Source organism: Stegostoma tigrinum, chromosome 11, assembly GCF_030684315.1.
Source record: "Stegostoma tigrinum isolate sSteTig4 chromosome 11, sSteTig4.hap1, whole genome shotgun sequence".
In the NCBI taxonomy this organism is placed as follows: Eukaryota; Metazoa; Chordata; class Chondrichthyes; order Orectolobiformes; family Stegostomatidae; genus Stegostoma; species Stegostoma tigrinum.
The window spans coordinates 56,009,010-56,027,658 of NC_081364.1; the positions used below are offsets into that span (position 1 = coordinate 56,009,010).

Below are 18,649 nucleotides of genomic sequence, written 5' to 3' on the forward strand. Positions count from 1 at the left end.
ACAGGGAGACCTTTGCTATCCTTTCTATTCAGATAATACAAAATTTGGCATCTTGCCTATATAAATACAAATAAGTTAGTCAAAATGCCCTTGTCTGTCTGGATGAAGAAAAACAATGAATTGGCTGAAATTTTGTATGTTTCCAAAATAATTGTTAGCAGCCGGTATCAAGTCTGATCACATTCTGTCTTTTGAACTGAACAATCATTTTGAATGGCTTTACTTCAATACCTAGGTTATTCTGGGGAATTGGTTACTCTACTTGGGCCCTTTCTGCAAAATATCTTTCTTGCTGTTATTTGTCTTGATGATTCTTACAAGCAAACAATGCCGATGTTGAAACCGGAAGGTCAGAGAGGTCTAACTTGTGCATGCCCAAGCAGCCTGTGACAAAGCACATCAGGCCAGAGGCTGACCATTAATTTTCTTGAGTCTTTGCTGGAGAAGGCAAAGGGATGTATAATAAAAAAAACTGAAGTGGTGAAGAGTAAAATGAAATCCCTGCTCTTGATTGAGTTGTTTTTTTTGGGGGGGGGTGTGGGTGAACATAGGAGACTAGCTATTAAGCTGTGAAGCCGTAGGGGTATGCCCACTCAGTGATGCCAGTTTTATGTTCGAAACCTTCTGTTGTTCGCCTATTGTATCCATGGCAAAACTTGGCACAAGAGCAGATATGCTTATTGCCTGGTTTGTTTCAACTGATGTCAATCTCCCAGGGTAGATGTGGCTATTGACAACACAATAGAAATTAGGGAAGCAGCTGCCTTTTTTTTTGAATATTTAACATAATATTTTAAGATACAATAAGATATATTTTCAGTATCAACAAGGCATCAAAGAAACAAAATGCTACACCCCGTTTTAAAGCAAGGCTGGAAGACATTGAAGAGACAAATTGCCCACATACATTAGACTGAATTAATTCTAACTAGCTGTACAGGCTTAGATTGAATGTGCAACTGGAAGCAGGAGTTCAAATTAGCCTCAAAGAGAAGATAAAAATTAGAACCTTTTCTCACAATAGAACAGTGACTGTGTGAAGCAAACTAGAAGCAACAGCAGTTAATGTCATGTTGATGGACTCTTTTCAAAAGATCAAGATAAATATTTGATTAGGACAGGTTTAAAGCTTTAGAGAGATAAGTACAGACAAAGATTATCAAATACAGCACAGAGTATGATGATGCCTGTTCATCTGGGACCATGGTTGCACAATGGAATCGTAAAGTTGAATAGATTGATATTGTTGTTTATTACCTTTGGGAAATGGGAGGAAAAAAAAAGTTGCAGTTATTCTGGAGAAATAATGGGGATAGCAGCTGATAAGCTGAATTGAACATGGAATGAAAGCAGAAACTGCTGTAAACACAAAGCAAGAAGGCCATCATTTTTCATGAAAACTCAACAGTTTGAGATGTTCAGCCTGAGACCTAATCCCTTTCCACAGATACCCTAACCTTCCGGGTGTTTCCAACATTGGGTTTCAGAGCCCTTGCACTTGCAGTATTATTGGTTTAATTTAATTAGCTTAAAGACAGTAACTAGCATTCCTCAGTTCTAATGCACAGGCATGACAATTGTGGCAAATGTCATTTTCAACAGTCATCAGTTCCATTTCTGTTTGTTTTGGATGAATGTACGTACACAGTATTAACTAGTTCATGCTCAGGGAAGTTAATTATTTGGGAGAGCTATCACGAAAATGCAAACATACATTAAGTTCTCAAAACTGAAGATAACTCGATATTGATTATAAGTCACTACATTGCACTAAATATTTTTGTCTTAATTTGATGCAGCACATTATACTACCTAACTATTCTAATTTCATCTACCTGGTTCAGTTTCGAACTGCTGGTCCTTTCACCTTTGCTGATGGCAGAGAAAAGCAGCTCAAGGCAAAGATCATTCATGTTGAACATGCTGTTCCACAATCAGTAATCTAATCAGTGCAGTTCCAATGAATCGACAGTGTGAACATTGAGATGGAACTTGCTCCTTCTGAAGGAGCATTCCATCAAATGTACACTACGATACACATTTGATAGGTGGCTTAAAAACGTAGGCATATCTCCTTCTGTTGAGAAGTTTGTACTTCATTATTATTGAATAATGGCTACATTAGCATCTTTCAAAATTATGATTGTATATTACATATTGGAAGACTATAACCATCCCTAAACCTTTCTTTTCTCCATTAAAATCCTACTTAAAGCCTTGGCAACTCTCTTGACCAAGCTTCTGGTCATCTGTTCTAATGTTTGCCTGGGTCTCTTATCATGCTTCTCTGAAACACCTTGGGATGGGTAACTATTGTTCAAGTCAGTATATCCTAATAAATGGAAGCAACTACAGTCCTCCTCGAGATGCTTGGCAGGGTTTGAAAGATGACCAGAATGAAAGGGATGCCGGTCTGAGGAAGGATATTCAGTGAGTGTCAAGTTGCTCTGGCACCTGATAAGATGAGTAAAATGCTTTTGGAAAGGCCACGACTGATTGAAGATGGTCAGCATTACTTTGTGCATGGGAAATCATGTCTCACAAACTTGATTTGAGCTTTCTGAGGACATGACCAAGATGGAAGATGAGGGCAGAACAGTAGACATTGTCAACATGGATTTTAGCAAGGCCATTGACAACATTCTGCAAAGGAGACTGGTTAGTCAAGTTAAATCACATGGGATCCAGGGAGGGCTAGCCAATTGGATACAAAATTGGCTTGATGGTGATGATGGAGAGCTGTGTTTTTAGGCCTGCAAAGATGGGTGCTGGGTCCACAGTTTTTTGCTATTTAAATAAACAATTTGGATGAGAATATAGGGGGTATGGATAGTAAGTTTGCAGATGATGTCAAAATTGGTGGTATGGTGGATGATGAAGATGATTATTGAAGAGTATAGATGGAATTTGATCAGCTGGGCTAATAGACTGGGGAATGACAGATGGAGTTTAATTTGGATAAATGCGAGGTGTTGCATTTTGGTAAGATAAACCAGGGCAGGACTTATGTATTTACTGGTTGGGACCTAGGGATTGTTGTCGAACTGAGAGATCTAGAGCGCCAGGTGCATAATTCCTTTCTTGGTCAGAGCATTGAGTATAGGAGTCGCAGATGTACAGGACATGAATGAGGCCACTTTGGGAGGACTATGTATAGTTCTGGTCACCTTGCTATAGGAAGGATATTGTTAAATTGGAAAAGGTGTGGAAAAGATTTGCAAAAATGTTATCGGCACCAGAGGGTTCGAATAATAAGGAGAGGCTGGATTAGTTGAGACTTTTTTTCACTGATTGTAGGAGGTTGAGGACTGACCTTATTGAGGTTTATAAAATTATGACAGGAATTGATAAGGTAACATAGCAAAGGCTCTTTCCCCCCACGGTAAGGGAGTTCAAAACTAGAAAGCTTAATTTTAAGGTGAGGGTTGGGGGAAAATAGGTAGGAGCAACATGTTCACACAGAGCATAATTTGTATGTGTAATTCCAGAGGAAGTGGTAGGTACAGATACAGCATTTAAAGACAGTTGAATAGGAGCCTGAATAGGAAAGGCTTAGAGGTATATGGGCTAAATGCAGGCAAATGGGATTAGTTTATTTTGGGAAATCTGATTGTCACGGCCGAGTTGCAATGAAGGGCCAATGCCTTTATACTTGCAACATCTTGCCCTTGTGTCGGCTCTGTCATTCAAAAAGGCCATGGTTGGTCTGTTCATAATTTGAATTCCACATTCCCATTTATTTCTGATAACCCCTGTTCTCGTGCCTAATAGCAATTGATGCACCTCTGTCTTAAAAATGTTTAATGGCCATCTTCTGAGGCATGGAGCTCCAAAGTCTCTCAACCCACGGAGAAAACAAAATTCTTATCTCTACAGTGAAATTTTGGGACATTGCCTCATATTCTTGACTGACCATGAATAAACTTTAATTCCATGTTCACTTTGTCACGTCCATTTAAAGCTTCAATTCAGTTGTCTCTCACTCTTGTGAACTCCAGTGGATAAAATCCCACTCTTTGTGCCTGAATCTCACCTGAACTGCCTCCAATATGTTGATACCCTTCCATAAATAAGGTAACCAAGCTACTTTCAAATTATCTTCTCAAAAAGTGCTCCATACAATTAAAATATAAAGTCCTTACTTTTATCTCCCATCCCAATGTGCTATTATTTAGACATTAGTGCATGTGTGTAAAAAAAGTCAATCAATAGTAAAAAGTTTTATTAATACATAAAAGAAAAATTAACAACCAATTTATATCATGAACCAAGTCAGTAAGTTACGGTAAAGAAATGAATCTGTAGGATTAAAATTTTCTGTTGTAGATTAAAGTGTTTGGCTAAGCTTAACATTACTGATGAGAAAAGTGAGAAGCAGGAGAGGTGGTAGGTTGGTGGAGGGGGGTAGAAAATGATTAAGTGAATCATTCTCTCCTGAGCAGCACTGTGGGTGTACATACACCATACGGGCTACAACGATTCAAAAGGTGCCTCACCACCACCTTCTAAAGGTTGACTAGGGATAGGCAATAAATTCTGGCAAAGCCAGCAATGCCAACATCCTATGAAAGAATCAAGGAGGAAAAGAAGCAGATTCGACAAGATTGACTTGTTTTATGCTCAGATTAGATATTTTTCACGTAATGCTGTGTCTATTGTTACCTCTGTAATGAAACCTACAATATGGGGAGACTGGCCATTATTTAACAGGAGAATGGCTAAATTGTGGTGAAACTTTGGTAACAAGTTCCAACTCTGTAGTTTTAGTAATGATCATTAACAAATCTACAAACCATTGTATTATGGGCAGTTAATGTCAAGATTTATTGATTAGGCTCTAGACTCGTAGAAGAAGACAGAATGGGGGACCAGTAGAATTGACATTAGAAATTTCATATTACAGATATTAGATAATTATTAGATATTAGAACAGTGGATCAAAATCCTCCTCATGAGCTCGTGTTCTGATTTTCTTTGACTAAAAATATTCAATCCACATGATTTTACTGAACAGAACCCAAACTATAACGTGGAATTTATCTGATTTTCTTAATGAAACATGGTGTTTTTGTAAGAATATTAGAGGATACATTAAGATTTGTGATGTCCATTACCAAACTATCTGGTTAAGAATTTGATGAATCTCAACATTTGAAATAAGGATGATATTGTGAAACACTTTATATTGTGTTATGATCCTGGCTGATGATGATAATGGGCAAGTCGGATTCCAGGCTGAAATCTGGACTTTTTTAAAATCATATTCTGTTTTTCTTTAGTTTTAACAAGATGGTGTTTCAGTGAAAGACAAACACACAAAGCTGCAGATGCATTTTCAACAGTCATTTACTGCACAAAACAAATAAAGAGTAAAACTGAATAAACCAAACTATTTATGTGTGGCAGCAATTAAATATTTGATTAACAAAGTAAAATTCGAAGCCATTAATGTCTACAGCACACTGCAGTACTCATATAAGAGAGAGAATTCCGGCCTCCCTGCTATGGGAAGGATGTTGTGAAATTGAAAGAGTTCAGAAAAGATTTACAAGGGTGAGCTATAGGGAGAGGCTGAATGGGCTGGGGCTATTTTCCCTGGAATGTCAGAGGCTGAGAGGTGGCCTTATGGAGGTTTATAAAATCATGAGGGGCATGGACAGAGCAAATAGCCAAGTCTTTTCCCTGCCAAGGGTGAGTCCAAAACTAGAGGGTATAGATTTAAAGTGAGATTGGAAAGATTTAAAAGGGACCTAAGGGGCAACTTTTTCATGCAGAGGGTGGTGCATGTGAGGAATGAGCTGCCCGAGGAAGCGGTAGAGGCTGGTATAATTACAACATTTAGAATGTACCTAGACGGGTATATGAATGGGAAGGGTTTAGAGGGGTATGGGCCAAATGCTGGCAAATGAGAATAGATTTATCTAGGATATCTGTTTGGCATGGACTGAAGCATCTGTTTCTGTGCTGTACGGCTCTATGATTCTACCTGAAGGGTTTAACACATGCTTCAATTCCTGGTCCTGAGAATCTGATAGTGTCTCCTTGAACCTTCACTGATCTAAACTCAGACTTCTCTCCTTCAGGCAACCCCTTCAGGGTTTTAACCAAATAATTCTGGTCAGGAGCTTCAAAACTAACCTCCATACACTGAGAAAATCTATTTCATGGGCGTCCCGAGATATCTCCCTTGGTAGAAACGTTTTTACCCATGCAGCTTCAGCCAAGAATTCTTCAAAAATTGAAACTAAAATGGCTTTCATCAAGCTATGGATGTTCCAACTGAGCTAAAGCAAAACAATTTCTACCTGAAACCGCATACACAACAGTTTATTCTGTTCACTCCTAAAACTCATCCGATGGAAGGAAAATCTTTTGCTCTCCAGGCAATCTCATGCTCATGCTGCATTTTAAAATAAGTCACCATTCTACGAAAATGCTTACAAGTAAATTATTAAAGCCATTTGTAAACAAAGATGATACCCACATGCCAATAGTTCAAAACACAAATATAAAAGAAACAGTACTAAAATGTATATGAATCACCAAATTTGCAGCATGGTTTTAACCCATTGCTTTGAGATAAAACTCAGAAATCCTATTAATAGTGTCATATGTGCAGCTGAACTGTGTCTGGACCTCACCATATGATAGATTTGCAGCCACTGTTCTCTTTAAATATAGGAATTTACAGGACTTGCTTGATCTAGCATGGTAGAGGAAAACTACATCTTGGTCCAGCTGGATGATGCTGTTATATTGAACAAGAAATAACTTTATCCATGATAATATTTTTCACGTTAGATTAATATGATATTGTTGTGGAGATTGAGGAGGACCTGGATATGATTAGATTAGATTCCCTACAGTGTGGAAACAGGCCCTTCGGCCCAACAAGTCCACACCGCCCCTTGAAGCATCCCACCCAGACCCATCCCCCTATAACCCACACACCCCTGAACACTATGGGCAATTTAGCATGGCCAATCCACCTAACCTGCACATCTTTGGACTGTGAGAGGAAACCGGAGCACCCGGAGGAAATCCACGCAGACACGGGGAGAATGTGCAAACTCCACACAGGCAGTCGCCTGAGGGGGGAATTGAACCCAGGTCCCTGGCACTGTGAGACTGCAGTGCGAACCACCGTGCCGCCCCTACTGAGCCACTGTGCTGCCCCTTATGCTGCCACTTGTCTAAAATCTTGGGCTGTTGTGCCCACAAGTCTGTATTTCATCATATCATCATGGTGGAGGTGCTTAAAGCAGTCCTTGGTATTAACTCTTTCAGACCTATAGCAAACAAATAAAATGTTTACATGTTTCTCTCTGTGGAATTATGTTACATTGTCTTATCCAAAATCAGACATGCTCAGCTGATACTCTTTGACTCTGCTCCCACAGTTAATTAAATGTCAGGGTAACAATAACTAAGACTTGGGTGTGTAAACAGGTTATAATTCTATAAAGGGAAGCATTTTTAAGGTCAAATATTTGTTTTAATTTGAGATATTTTATGGGCAGGAATTTGGCAATGGAGTCAGTAGAGGTTGGGATTCCCGCCTCATTATATCTGAATTTTTTGTGCATTGAACAGAGGTTGGGGAGTGCAGGGTAGGGGATGAGGGTTTCCCAATACATCCTCTGTCTATTGCTGGATGCACAAGGGGCTCGGTTGCTGTTCCAGTGAGTGGTTCCCAGAAGCCAGAATGTAGCCAACAGAACAGCAAGCTTTTCAGCCACAACAGAATGATGGAATTCAGCTGGAATACCAGGAATTGCTGTAAAATCCCACCATGTAGTAGATCCTTGATGGTATGCTTGGCCATATGCCTAGGATTTTAGACTATGCCTTAATGAAGCCAAAACAGAAGTGAGAAGTTCTTTGTCACACATGTGTCAAGCAGAATTTCTACTTCATAATGTGCAGACACTCAATAAAGGTACTCCATTCATGGAGAAAGTTCATATTTTCATGATATCCTAAAGTTCTTCACTGTGCAACCAGTTACTTTTAAGGTGGGATTGGTGTAGATTTGCAAACAAATAACGTTAGATTACCTTGTACAGAAAGCTGCTGTAAACAGCAAAACGCATTCATAACCACGTAATCCAGTCTTTTTTTGCGGAGTTATGTGAAGGATGAATATCGCCAAGGACTTGGTGAATCCACTTGCTTTCTTTATCTAGCAATGATGTAACTTTCATATTGATCTAAGTTTGATACCACAAGTGACTCAATAATGCAGAATTCCTTCAGTCTTACAATGAATTATGAGTCAGTATTTTGGGATGCTTGCTGGAATAATATCCTGAATGCCGATATTACTTAATCGACCTTCCCATCATTGAAAAGTTGAGATTCCTTATAAAGTAGCATTACTGAGTCATGGAGCTCGCAACGTCAGTTCTCATTATAATTCATTTTGTTTATGACTAGCTAGGTACAACATTGATTTAATTGTCCTTCAATTCAACAATAAGGTCAGTTGATGTTATGCGCAAGCTAGAAGACATTGAAAACCTTTCTTGAGCTGAGACCTGTTTTCATATCAGAAATGACTGCATTCTTGCAGCCTTGGTTCCGTTCCAGTTAAAGAAATGCCCACAGTATGAATAGGTTTAGACAATGAACACCAAAATATTTAGAACCGTGAACAAAAGTGTGACCTCACTTGGGCATAATGGTTCCAAATGAGTAGAGTGCTGATTGCAGTGATAAGTTGACTTTGATCAGATGAGATTCATCTCTTTGCATAAAGCCAGCATGTATTTGTAAAGGAAAAGTCATGTCTGACTAATCTTTCTGAAGTTGTCACTTACTTGATGGACAGGCCAATGTCTCTGGAGGTTGTCTCTATGGCCTTCCAGTAGGGATTTAGTAAGGTTAGTAAGTAAAGAAGAGCATGTGGAATTGGAAGTGTCATAGATTCATGCAGTATGGGAATGGACCCTTCGGTCCTGCCAATCCTTGCTGACTATCATCCCAAACTAAACTAATCCCATCTGCCTGCTCCTGGCCCAAAACTTTCCCTCCAAAGCTTTCCTATTCATGTACCTATCCAAATGTCTTTTAAGCATAGTAATTGTGCCCACATCCAACACTTCCTCAAGAAGTTCAGTCTATACATGAACCACTGTTTGAGAAATGTAAAATAGAGTATTGCAAAATGGGAATTTTTTTTCAAGGATATTGCATCTATCTAAGATACATATATCCCAAAACACAAAAATGAGAACAGTCTCAAAATAATCTTAGCGTTATCTTGGGATATTCAGAAGTAAGGAGTTGATGCTTCAATTGCTTAGAGGTTCATATCTGAAAGCCTGTGTTCAGAGTTGGGCCTTATACCCGAAGAAGAGAGACAGCACAGATTTGCCAGCATGATAGCAAACGTAAAAGCAATAAGTAATCGGGATAGTTTATATAAACTTGGCTTGCATTTGTTTGCATTTAGATGATTAAAATTGATTTAATTGAGTTCTTTAAAATGGATTTCATTGGGATACAAAGAAAATATTTTCTGAATAATCCTGAATAAGACATGCCTTCAAGTTCAATTAGGTCATTTAGTGAAATCAGGACGTGATTTTTTTTAAAACAATAGATGTGGAAATCATCGGTTGCTGCATTCATTTACAACAATGATTCCTAGTGAAATATTTTAAATGGTTTTGAATTACTTTCGTATATATCGAGTATGTTAATGAAATTGGGTAATTGCAAGTTCTTTATTTTCTTAATGTAAAATATTGCGGCATCCTCAGATAACATTTCAAGGTACTGTTTACAGTGTGAATTGATCTGTAATTTAATGGCACTTACATTGTAAGCTTGATCAATAAGTAAATTTGAATTATTTTGTATCAAATGTCATCTCATCTCATGCTGCAACTAAGATTTTAGCCTGAACAGAAATACAATATTTTTAGATGGCAAGGTGTAGAGCTGGATGAACACAGAAGGCCAAGCAGCCTCAACTTTCAGGCCTAGACTCTTCTTCAGAAAAGTATCTTTAATATCTTTAGCTTTGCGTTGTCTTTGTAGACAAAGAGAATGCCAAACTGAAACAAAACTGTGCTTCTCAGTTTCTCAAGTTCACATCTATATGCAATCCTCTGCTTACTAAAAGAGGAATATACATTGTGAAGAGAAGTTCTTCCTGGATACAAGTCAAGAGTCCTCAGCTGAGACTGTCATCTACTGATAACATCTCTCAAAGGCAGATTGAACATGCCTGGGGGGAGAAAAAGCTTTGTTCACTGACTTGCTTCTTCCTGAAGGTCTCCTGTAATGCTCTATACTATACTACATTAAGTCTTGAAAACAAGTTATTCTGTAAAGTAGCTTAGACTTTCTCAGCATTATTTGTGAATAATTGGCACTGTATTTTTCAAGTGACCATTTTAGTATCTCATAGGTCGTTTGTATTTGTTAGCCTATTCTCTGCAATCCCACTCATCCATTGGTTCCTTTCTTCCTCTAGGTAGTGCTGGAACCCCTGTCATGTTTGATGATAAAGGAGATGCTCCGGGCCGTTATGATATCTTTCAGTATCAGCTTGTTGGCAACAACACCTGGGACTACCGCAAAATCGGCCAGTGGACAGACCATCTTCAGCTCAAGGTAGGCCACTCCTATTAACACAGTCTGGGCCAAGTAAACAGAAGCAGTGATGGGTAAAGTCAGTAATACAGTGCTTGTTTGAAATGAACATTGACAGAGATAGGTTTGAGTTTTCTGGCACTAATTCTCCAGCCCAATCTTGCATCACATATTGTCTAGTCAACCTTGAATCAAAGATGAATTTATCATTGTCTCTCAGAGAAATAATTTTGGACTGCTGAATGCTTAAATGCTTTGTTGCAACGCTGGAAAATTGCTGGCTATAAACAATGTATCAGAATGTCTGAGAGATACTAGGAACTGCAGATATTGGACAATCTGAAATAACAAGGAGTAGAGCTGGATGAACGCAACAGGCCAAGCAGCATCGGAGGAGCAAGAAGGCTGACATTTCGGACCTAGACCTGAAACGTCAGCATTCCTGCTCCTCTGATTCTGCCTGGCCTGCTGTGTTTATCCAGCTCTTCACCTTGTTATAGCAGAATGTCTGAGGTTGTTTTTGATAGCAATGCAATTCTTATAACAACATGTATTGGGCTGTTTAAACAATGATTCCTGATGTCAACTGTCTGTGTTCACCCATGCACTTTGCTCTATTAATAAGCTTATAACTTTTAGGTGAAAACTACTAAATGCTTAATATTTGGGGAGCTCTTTAGTATTAATTGATTTTTTTTACGTACATCGTTGTAATAGCTTTCTATCTTGTGTAGCTTTCCTGATTATCCATAATGGTTCTAAACTGAGAACTGGTGCTTCCCACTGATCATATTTATTTAAGACCAAGAGAAAAGATCTCTATATAAATCAAAGCAGCATCATGTTACAGGACGGACACTAGCAATTGTGTCAAATACCCCTTCGTGGTGTGGAATGTGAATGAAGCATGTAGAAATCTTGGCACTGACATTGACCGAAACAGCTGTTCTCAGCTGGCAGTTTTTATTGTGAAATGATAGTTGCTATAACACTTTGTTTCCTGTGTGAACATGACCATGTTAGCAGGCAAAATGTTCGCATGCTAATGCACAGATTAAAAACCACCGGTGTCAGGAATGCATTCAGTACATTTTATAGGGCCACAGGGATCCAAGCTGGTAGCCAAAATATTAAGTGGAAGGGCAACAGTTGGCTTCTCTCATTGATCATGGCAGAAGCTGATAGCTGGCATTCTAGACCAGTGAACAATTAAGATCCTTAAGATGTAAGAACAACAAAGTTGCTGGAAAAGCTCAGCAGATCTAGCAGCTTCTGTGAAGGAAAAAAACAGAGTTAATGTTTCGGGTCCGGTAAAGGGTCACTGGACCTGAAACGTTAACTCTGTTCTTTTCCTTTCCAGACACTGCTAGGCCTGCTGAGCTTTTCCAGCAGCTTGTTTTTGTTCCTGATTCACAGCATTCTCAGTTCTTTTGGCTTTCCTTAAAATTGTAGATAAGGTCCGCTTTTAAAGCCTCTTTCTGCTGCCACTGGCAGTGTTGAGAGAGGTGGCTGCGCTTTGCTTCATGGCTCAAACACCCTCTTCCCTACCCACACAACCTCATCACCCCCCCCCCCGCCCCCCGCCAAATCCCTCACCCTGAGTTCAACTTCCTCCGTGTCCTTCAGAATTAGCTCAACTAATGATTATCATTTCACTTCATTTGCTGTGTCTGCAGTTTTATTAATTCATAGGCCTACCATTCACAATGCTTTAAATGTATTTCTCAGAAACAAGTTGAACAAATTCCCTATCATGTAGTTATTGACCTGCAATATATTTATCTGCAGTCTGGCGCTTGAAAATTGTGTTGGAAACTGAAGTCTTTAGGGTCAACAAAGCACAGAATATATAATTTACAGATCACAATCTCCAAATGTAAGGAAGGAATAAATTAACCTTGCAATTGGTATGCTGTTGCATCAGTAGAGACACTATTGACATTTTTGTTCGGGAAGTTTAACTATGGAATTCATCTAAAATGGAACAGAATATAAGTTAAATTTTGTCTGTAAAAGTGAAACTATTTCTTCAACTGAATTTCTAACAAAATGTTGAAATCCAAAGTTTTTCTCTGAATTATCAGAAAAGTCAGCTATTTAAAGAAACAGAAACTCAAAACTGTCCTTTAACTGCGAGTAACAGATTTCAGTGTTCTCAGTGCAGTCCTGACATTGTGCCATAATAGGAAGTATCGGTATAACATTGGCAAAAAGAACTCCTGTAACTCAAAACATGGTTTTCTAATTGGAGTTGGATATTGCTGTAAAAAGTCGGGTGACCAAGTACTTGCCTGAAGCAAATAAACAGGCCACGTAAAACCAAATATCAGTTGGCTTATTTGTTGGTCCTGAATTTAGTCAGACGCTGACTTAGAAATAATATCATCGAAAATATTCAGTGCATCACAATGCTGGGTCAGAAAGCGTGCCTGTTTTGTGAAATCTTTTTCAATGAAAAATCCAAGATCCCAAAAATTTTGGGATCTAATGATGTGTCAGGTTAGAACAGGCCAGAATGCCACACCAATGTTAAGTTCCACCAGAACGTGCCTCTAAGCCGAGCCAACATCTGTGTGTTAGAATTGTAATGACTATTTGCATGTATCAATGTGTTTTGTAACATCCTCCTTAAATTTCTGGCTCATTTAGGAACAATAGGCAAGTTGCCATTAAAGCCAGTAGATAATTGCTAGTATTGTACTGGCAAATAAAAGCAGTTGCCAGAAAAATGGCAAGATATTATGATCTGGAGAAGCTGATAAATGCACAGCAGCATTATTTCCAGTAGTGTCCTGACAGTTATTAAGATAGATTTTCATTTGTGACTCTTACAATTAAACAATTAAATCTGTAAGGACAACCATTGTTCTGAGCAGTAATGCTAATCTTATTTGAAGGAACGGGCAAGTTTCATATCGTCAAATTTAAATTGCAGGGTTAGAATGATTGGAAGTGTTAATCCCATATATCTTCCTTCTAGTAACTAACAGAGAAATTCTCAGTACCATTAATCGATGAGAAGCAAAACGCACATTTCAGCACTGCCATTCACACTCGCCACACCAAAAAGTGTACAGTAATGATATCATATCCTTTATGGAAGGACATCTGCCATCTTTCCTAGGCCTGGCCCACATCTGACTCCCGACCCAGAGCAATGAGGCTGCCTCCAAAATGACATGGTAAGTTATTTGGTTCAAGAGAAATTAGGGATGGGCAACAAATGCTGGCCATACCAGTGACATTTATGTCCTTTGAAAGAATAAATTTAAAAAACTCAGCTAATGTAGAAAAGCCATCATAGAAATAAACATATTGTTTTATAACCGAGTGTGTCTTTTTAACTGAATTGTTTTCGCTCTGCAACTGGATTGATTAAACCACTAGACAATGGAAATCATCTTTCCATGCAGGCGTTTTCATTGTTATTTTTGAGCTCTGTTACGAGATTGCCTAGTATATGATAACATTGAAGAATGGTGATTATGCAGTAGTGCAGGCCTGCAAAATACAGGTCTGATTCCCTGCTATGTCTTGGCTCATTGATATTAACAGCATCTGTGTGGGAAGTGAGTTATCTGTGGGTTGCTCTATAAGGTAGTGTTGGCATAGACCCGAACTCTTATCACCCACTCCTAACCACGGATGATGCATATCTAAAGGCGACTCAGAGGCTAAAATGACTGAAAGAGGGTAGTAGGAGGAGGAAGAGGCACGATGATGGAGCTGCACTGGCAAGCTAAACAGCCTGAAGAATGAATCCAATATGTTACAATGTTAGTACAAAATGTTAATGAATGGATAAACTGCTTTTTCATCTCTTCAAAAGCTCTGCAAATTTACCTATTGCATAGTGAATACATGTAGATGACCGCTTTATAAATAAAGGCCTAAAGTGCAAACACAAGGAGATAATGCAAATCTTTTGATAAAACGCCAGTACAATATCAGCTGGACTCTTATCTTTAATCCTTGACATCATAGTTGAGGAAGGGTATAAAGTCCTTAGTTGGCAGAGAGGATTTACTAGAATGGTGGCAGAATTAATCAGGTACTGAAAATTTGAGGCTAACGCAGAGAATGCTGGAGAAGCTCAGTACTGGCAGCATCTGCGGAAAGATAAATAGAGTTAGCGTTTCGAGTCTGGTGTGAGCCTTATTTTCTTCTCTCCGCAGATGCTGCCAGACCTGCTGAGCTTCTCCAGCATTCTCTGCGTTTGTTTTACTAGAATGGTGCTGAGTACGAAGAACTTCCCTTATGTGTAGAAACTAGAGAAGGCAGGATTATCTCCCTTAAGGAGAAAATTAATAGACACGTTGTAAACTTTAATGGTCTTTGATAGAGTAAATAAAACTAAACTGCTTCCAATAGCAATAAGATCTGTGTTGTCAGTCAAACATATTTTAGGACAGAGATGAGAACAATAGTAGAGAGCAGTAGAACTACTTGTAATGATCTGGAAAGTAGTCCCTCAAAGGCTGATGAAAGAGATGCAATAGTAAATTTTAGAGAAATTGAATAAATAATTGAAGGGAAATGAAGATGCAGGGCTGTGAGAAAGAAATGGGGAACTGTGACTAATCATAACTGTTTCAAAGAGTTACAACTTGCATGATGTAATGAATGGGTTCCATCTACGCTGTAGGGCTCAATATTAGAGTGTGCCCCAATCTTTGGCATGGAGTAATGTTATCTCTAAATATGAACTGATTTTCAGGGCAGATTAGAGAATGTTTCTTCGATGTTGGTGGAAACTGTCTATCACATGAAAGACACAACTGGCTTGCGGACAGCATCTCATTCTTATGATAAATACCAAATAACTAACTTTCTAAAAATATCAACTGACCCAAAAAGAAAAGAATGACTACAGCAAAATATGGTTTCCAGGACAAATTCTTTTGTAAATATTATAGATAATTATTCAACATACCTGTGCTTCTGAGAAATGTGGCATGTTTGTAGAATTTGGGGTGGTCCAGTGGCTCAGTGGTTAGCACTGCTGCGTCACAGCACCCGGAACCTGAGTTCAGTTCTAGCCTCGGGTCCCTGCCTGTGTTGGAGTGTGCACATTCTCCCTGTGTCTGCAGGGTTTCCTTCCACAACCCAAAGATGTGCAGGCTAGGTGGATTAGCCATGGGAAATGCAGGGTTATAGGGTAAGGGGGTGAGTCTGGATGGGATGATCTTTGGAGAGTTAGCATGGACTTGTTGGGCCAAATAGCCAATTTCCACACTGAAGGGGTTCTACTCTAATTTTCAAACAAATTTTAAGTAATATTCAATGCTGAACATGTTCTAATAAAATGTAAGTATTAAACAATTATTGTTAGAATTTGGAAGCTTCGATCTATTACAAGGAACGAATCAACGTTCCTTCTCTTCAATAAGGTTGTGGAATTGTAATAAGTTGTCCCATAGATCAGGGTACAGTCTACTGATCTTCCCTGGATCTGCATCTTCTCCCTGAAAGAACCAACTTGTTCTGTAACTCCATCATTATCAATGTATGCTTTACATAAACAATGCCGTTAGTTTACAGCAATCATTAATAAGCATTTCTGCAACGTGGAAGAGAAAATTGGCTGAACATCATTTCAAGCTGAGTTTTTTTTTAAAAAATCAAAACTGAATCAGAGTGTGAAAGAGTACAGGAAGTAGAGAACAGAAGCAAAAGCATTGGAGAATTTGTGGTGCAAAGGCTAGGTTGAATATAGGGAAAGCAAAAAGTGTAAAATAATGAGATATGGATATGCAAATGATGTATCTGATGCTGCTACTGTGCTGAGAGCAGTACAAGAGAGTCCAGAAAAAGGCCAGGAGAACGATACTCCAAGAGAGCTGTATTTGGTAATGTGTGTATCTACGAGTGTAAAAATAAATGGGCTACAGTACTGAAGAGAATGAGAGCACCTTCCTTTAGTATAATGATGTGCTTGGGATCCTAGGAGTTTAGAGTACCAGCAACCTCAGAAAACCACAATGTAGTCGTTTGACAAAAGAGAGTACAGTATCTGTGCAGGGGCAAGCAGCCCAAGGTACCCACAATGAGTGCACATAGCATTCTCACAAAAGTACCATCTTCAAACGATAAACTGGACCAAATGTTTGAGGTGCTGATTTGAAAAAGGTGCTTAAGATGTTAAACATACTCAACAGAGTTGATGTTGAGAAACTTCTTGCAGTGGTGAGGAAAAAAGAGGGCACATAGGGTAAGCTGAGGCCAATTAGGAGGGAGATCAGCAAGAACTGTTTCATCCCAAGATATTGGACATCTAGAGTTGGGAAATGAAGTGTTAATGAGTCAAGAACAATAGATTTTTAAATTATTTGCTTCAAGGAGTTAAGGTATAATTGAATGGTAGAGAATATTCAAGGTGTTGTGCATTGTCCATTTCTCTTCCTAAGACTGAGAAGGCCTCATGATTATTGTGACACAAAATGTCAATTTAAACGCAAGGTATTTTTGGTTAACTAGAGTGGAAAACACAAGTAAGTGATGAATTGTATGTTTTCACTTTGAATCACTATCACAATAATGGAATATTTAGTTGTCATGTTTGCTACATTGATTTTATGCAAGTTTGTTAACATGTTCTGCATGCTTTCAGAAGCTCTTGCTCAGTCATTAATCACACATTTTGTACTTGGGTCAAATAATGTGAATTACGGCAAACATCCTTTGAAGTACCTGGTGGTGTGGACAACGTGGGGCAATAATACAACCCAGTGTCAGTGATTGAGAGTGCCCAATGTTGCAAACGTTATCACCATTCATCAACACTGTTGCATTCCATTTCTCAAGCCACATTTCACTGGAGGCTTATTGCACTGGCAATAAACTATCTTCTGGCAAATGGCATGGAATTACAGATTGGACAATACGATTGATTTGTTGGAACTTTTCACTTTTTGCCTTCCCAGTATTCTCAGAACGATACACAAACTCCTAACACATCGTAAAACTATGGCAGAATAGTCTATATTCTGCATAAATCATGTGATTCGCTGAAGTGCTATTCCCAATACCTTCGAAGATCCTAAAATCAAATTCAAGTTGCTTCTGTTCATTGAATTTCTATCCTTACTTGCTGATGTTATTTTCCACACACATTTCTGGCCCATTTTGTCACCTCCTTCAAGATGATTGTTGTTTTCCATTAAAGAAGAGATTGTTTTCACAGAGAACATTAGTCAGAATTATACCTTGCTTTCTTAAGACGTAAGAAACATACGTATCTTCCCTAATCTATTGGAATGCTTTGGGATGATGTACCTCCCTCAATGCTACGTACCTGCTAGACCCAGTTATAAAAAGTTTGCCAAAGACTAATCATCGCTTTAAAGGCTGGCCAGGGAAGGTTGTATGTTTGCAATCTATCTCTGACCTGTTGAAGCTAATTGAAACTGGCAAGTACAAGTAAGAGGAAGGGATTTCAACTGGTGTCCCCTCGATTGTGGTACATCCATTTTAACTACGTGAATGTGGGCATTGTGGTCGAGTTGTTGCTATTAGTTGCCTTTGCAAATTTTTTTTTATTTTGCTTTCTTATGCATCAAATCCTGAACAAGAGCATCAGGAGAATTTCATATTAAAATCCATGATTCAAATTAAGCAGTATTTTTGCCAATGGTATTGACAATAATGGAAATACTCCAAGTCAGTTTAGCTGTAGAAAGGTCCCTCTCCAATCCATGTAGGTATTCAGGCCACTGCTATACTGGTTCAAATGTATATTTGCGGGAAGCTGCAAGAATGTCTTATTTTAATACTGAAATGGAGCTCCTGCACTCGCTTCCATGCTGGATTCCAGTCTCTCTTTCCAAGCGAGAGTGTGTGATATGTCACCTCTGATTTTGTGACTCAAGGTCTTGAATAGCCTAACTACCTAAAAGAAAAGCATCATATAAAACTGTGTGGTGCATTTTTAGACTCCTTCCAACAAAACAAATAACCATGTGGTGCTCCTGGCTCACTTAAGCAAGTCCCGAGTGAAGCAAGGTTAGTAAGGCCCTGACAGTAAACCGTACCAGATTGTTACTCTCCG

The 18,649-nt window shown here is 38.8% G+C and overlaps 1 protein-coding gene across 2 annotated transcripts in view; it reads left to right on the forward strand.

Moving 5' to 3' along the window:
- LOC125460567 (metabotropic glutamate receptor 7-like) overlaps positions 1-18,649 on the forward strand; it is a 672,219-nt gene that overhangs the window by 420,016 nt on the left and 233,554 nt on the right. For both annotated transcript variants that reach the window (XM_048548152.2, XM_048548150.2), the window contains exon 7: positions 10,484-10,623. In XM_048548152.2, the coding sequence (XP_048404109.2) occupies positions 10,484-10,623 (140 nt within the window). The remainder of the gene's footprint in view (positions 1-10,483; positions 10,624-18,649) is intronic.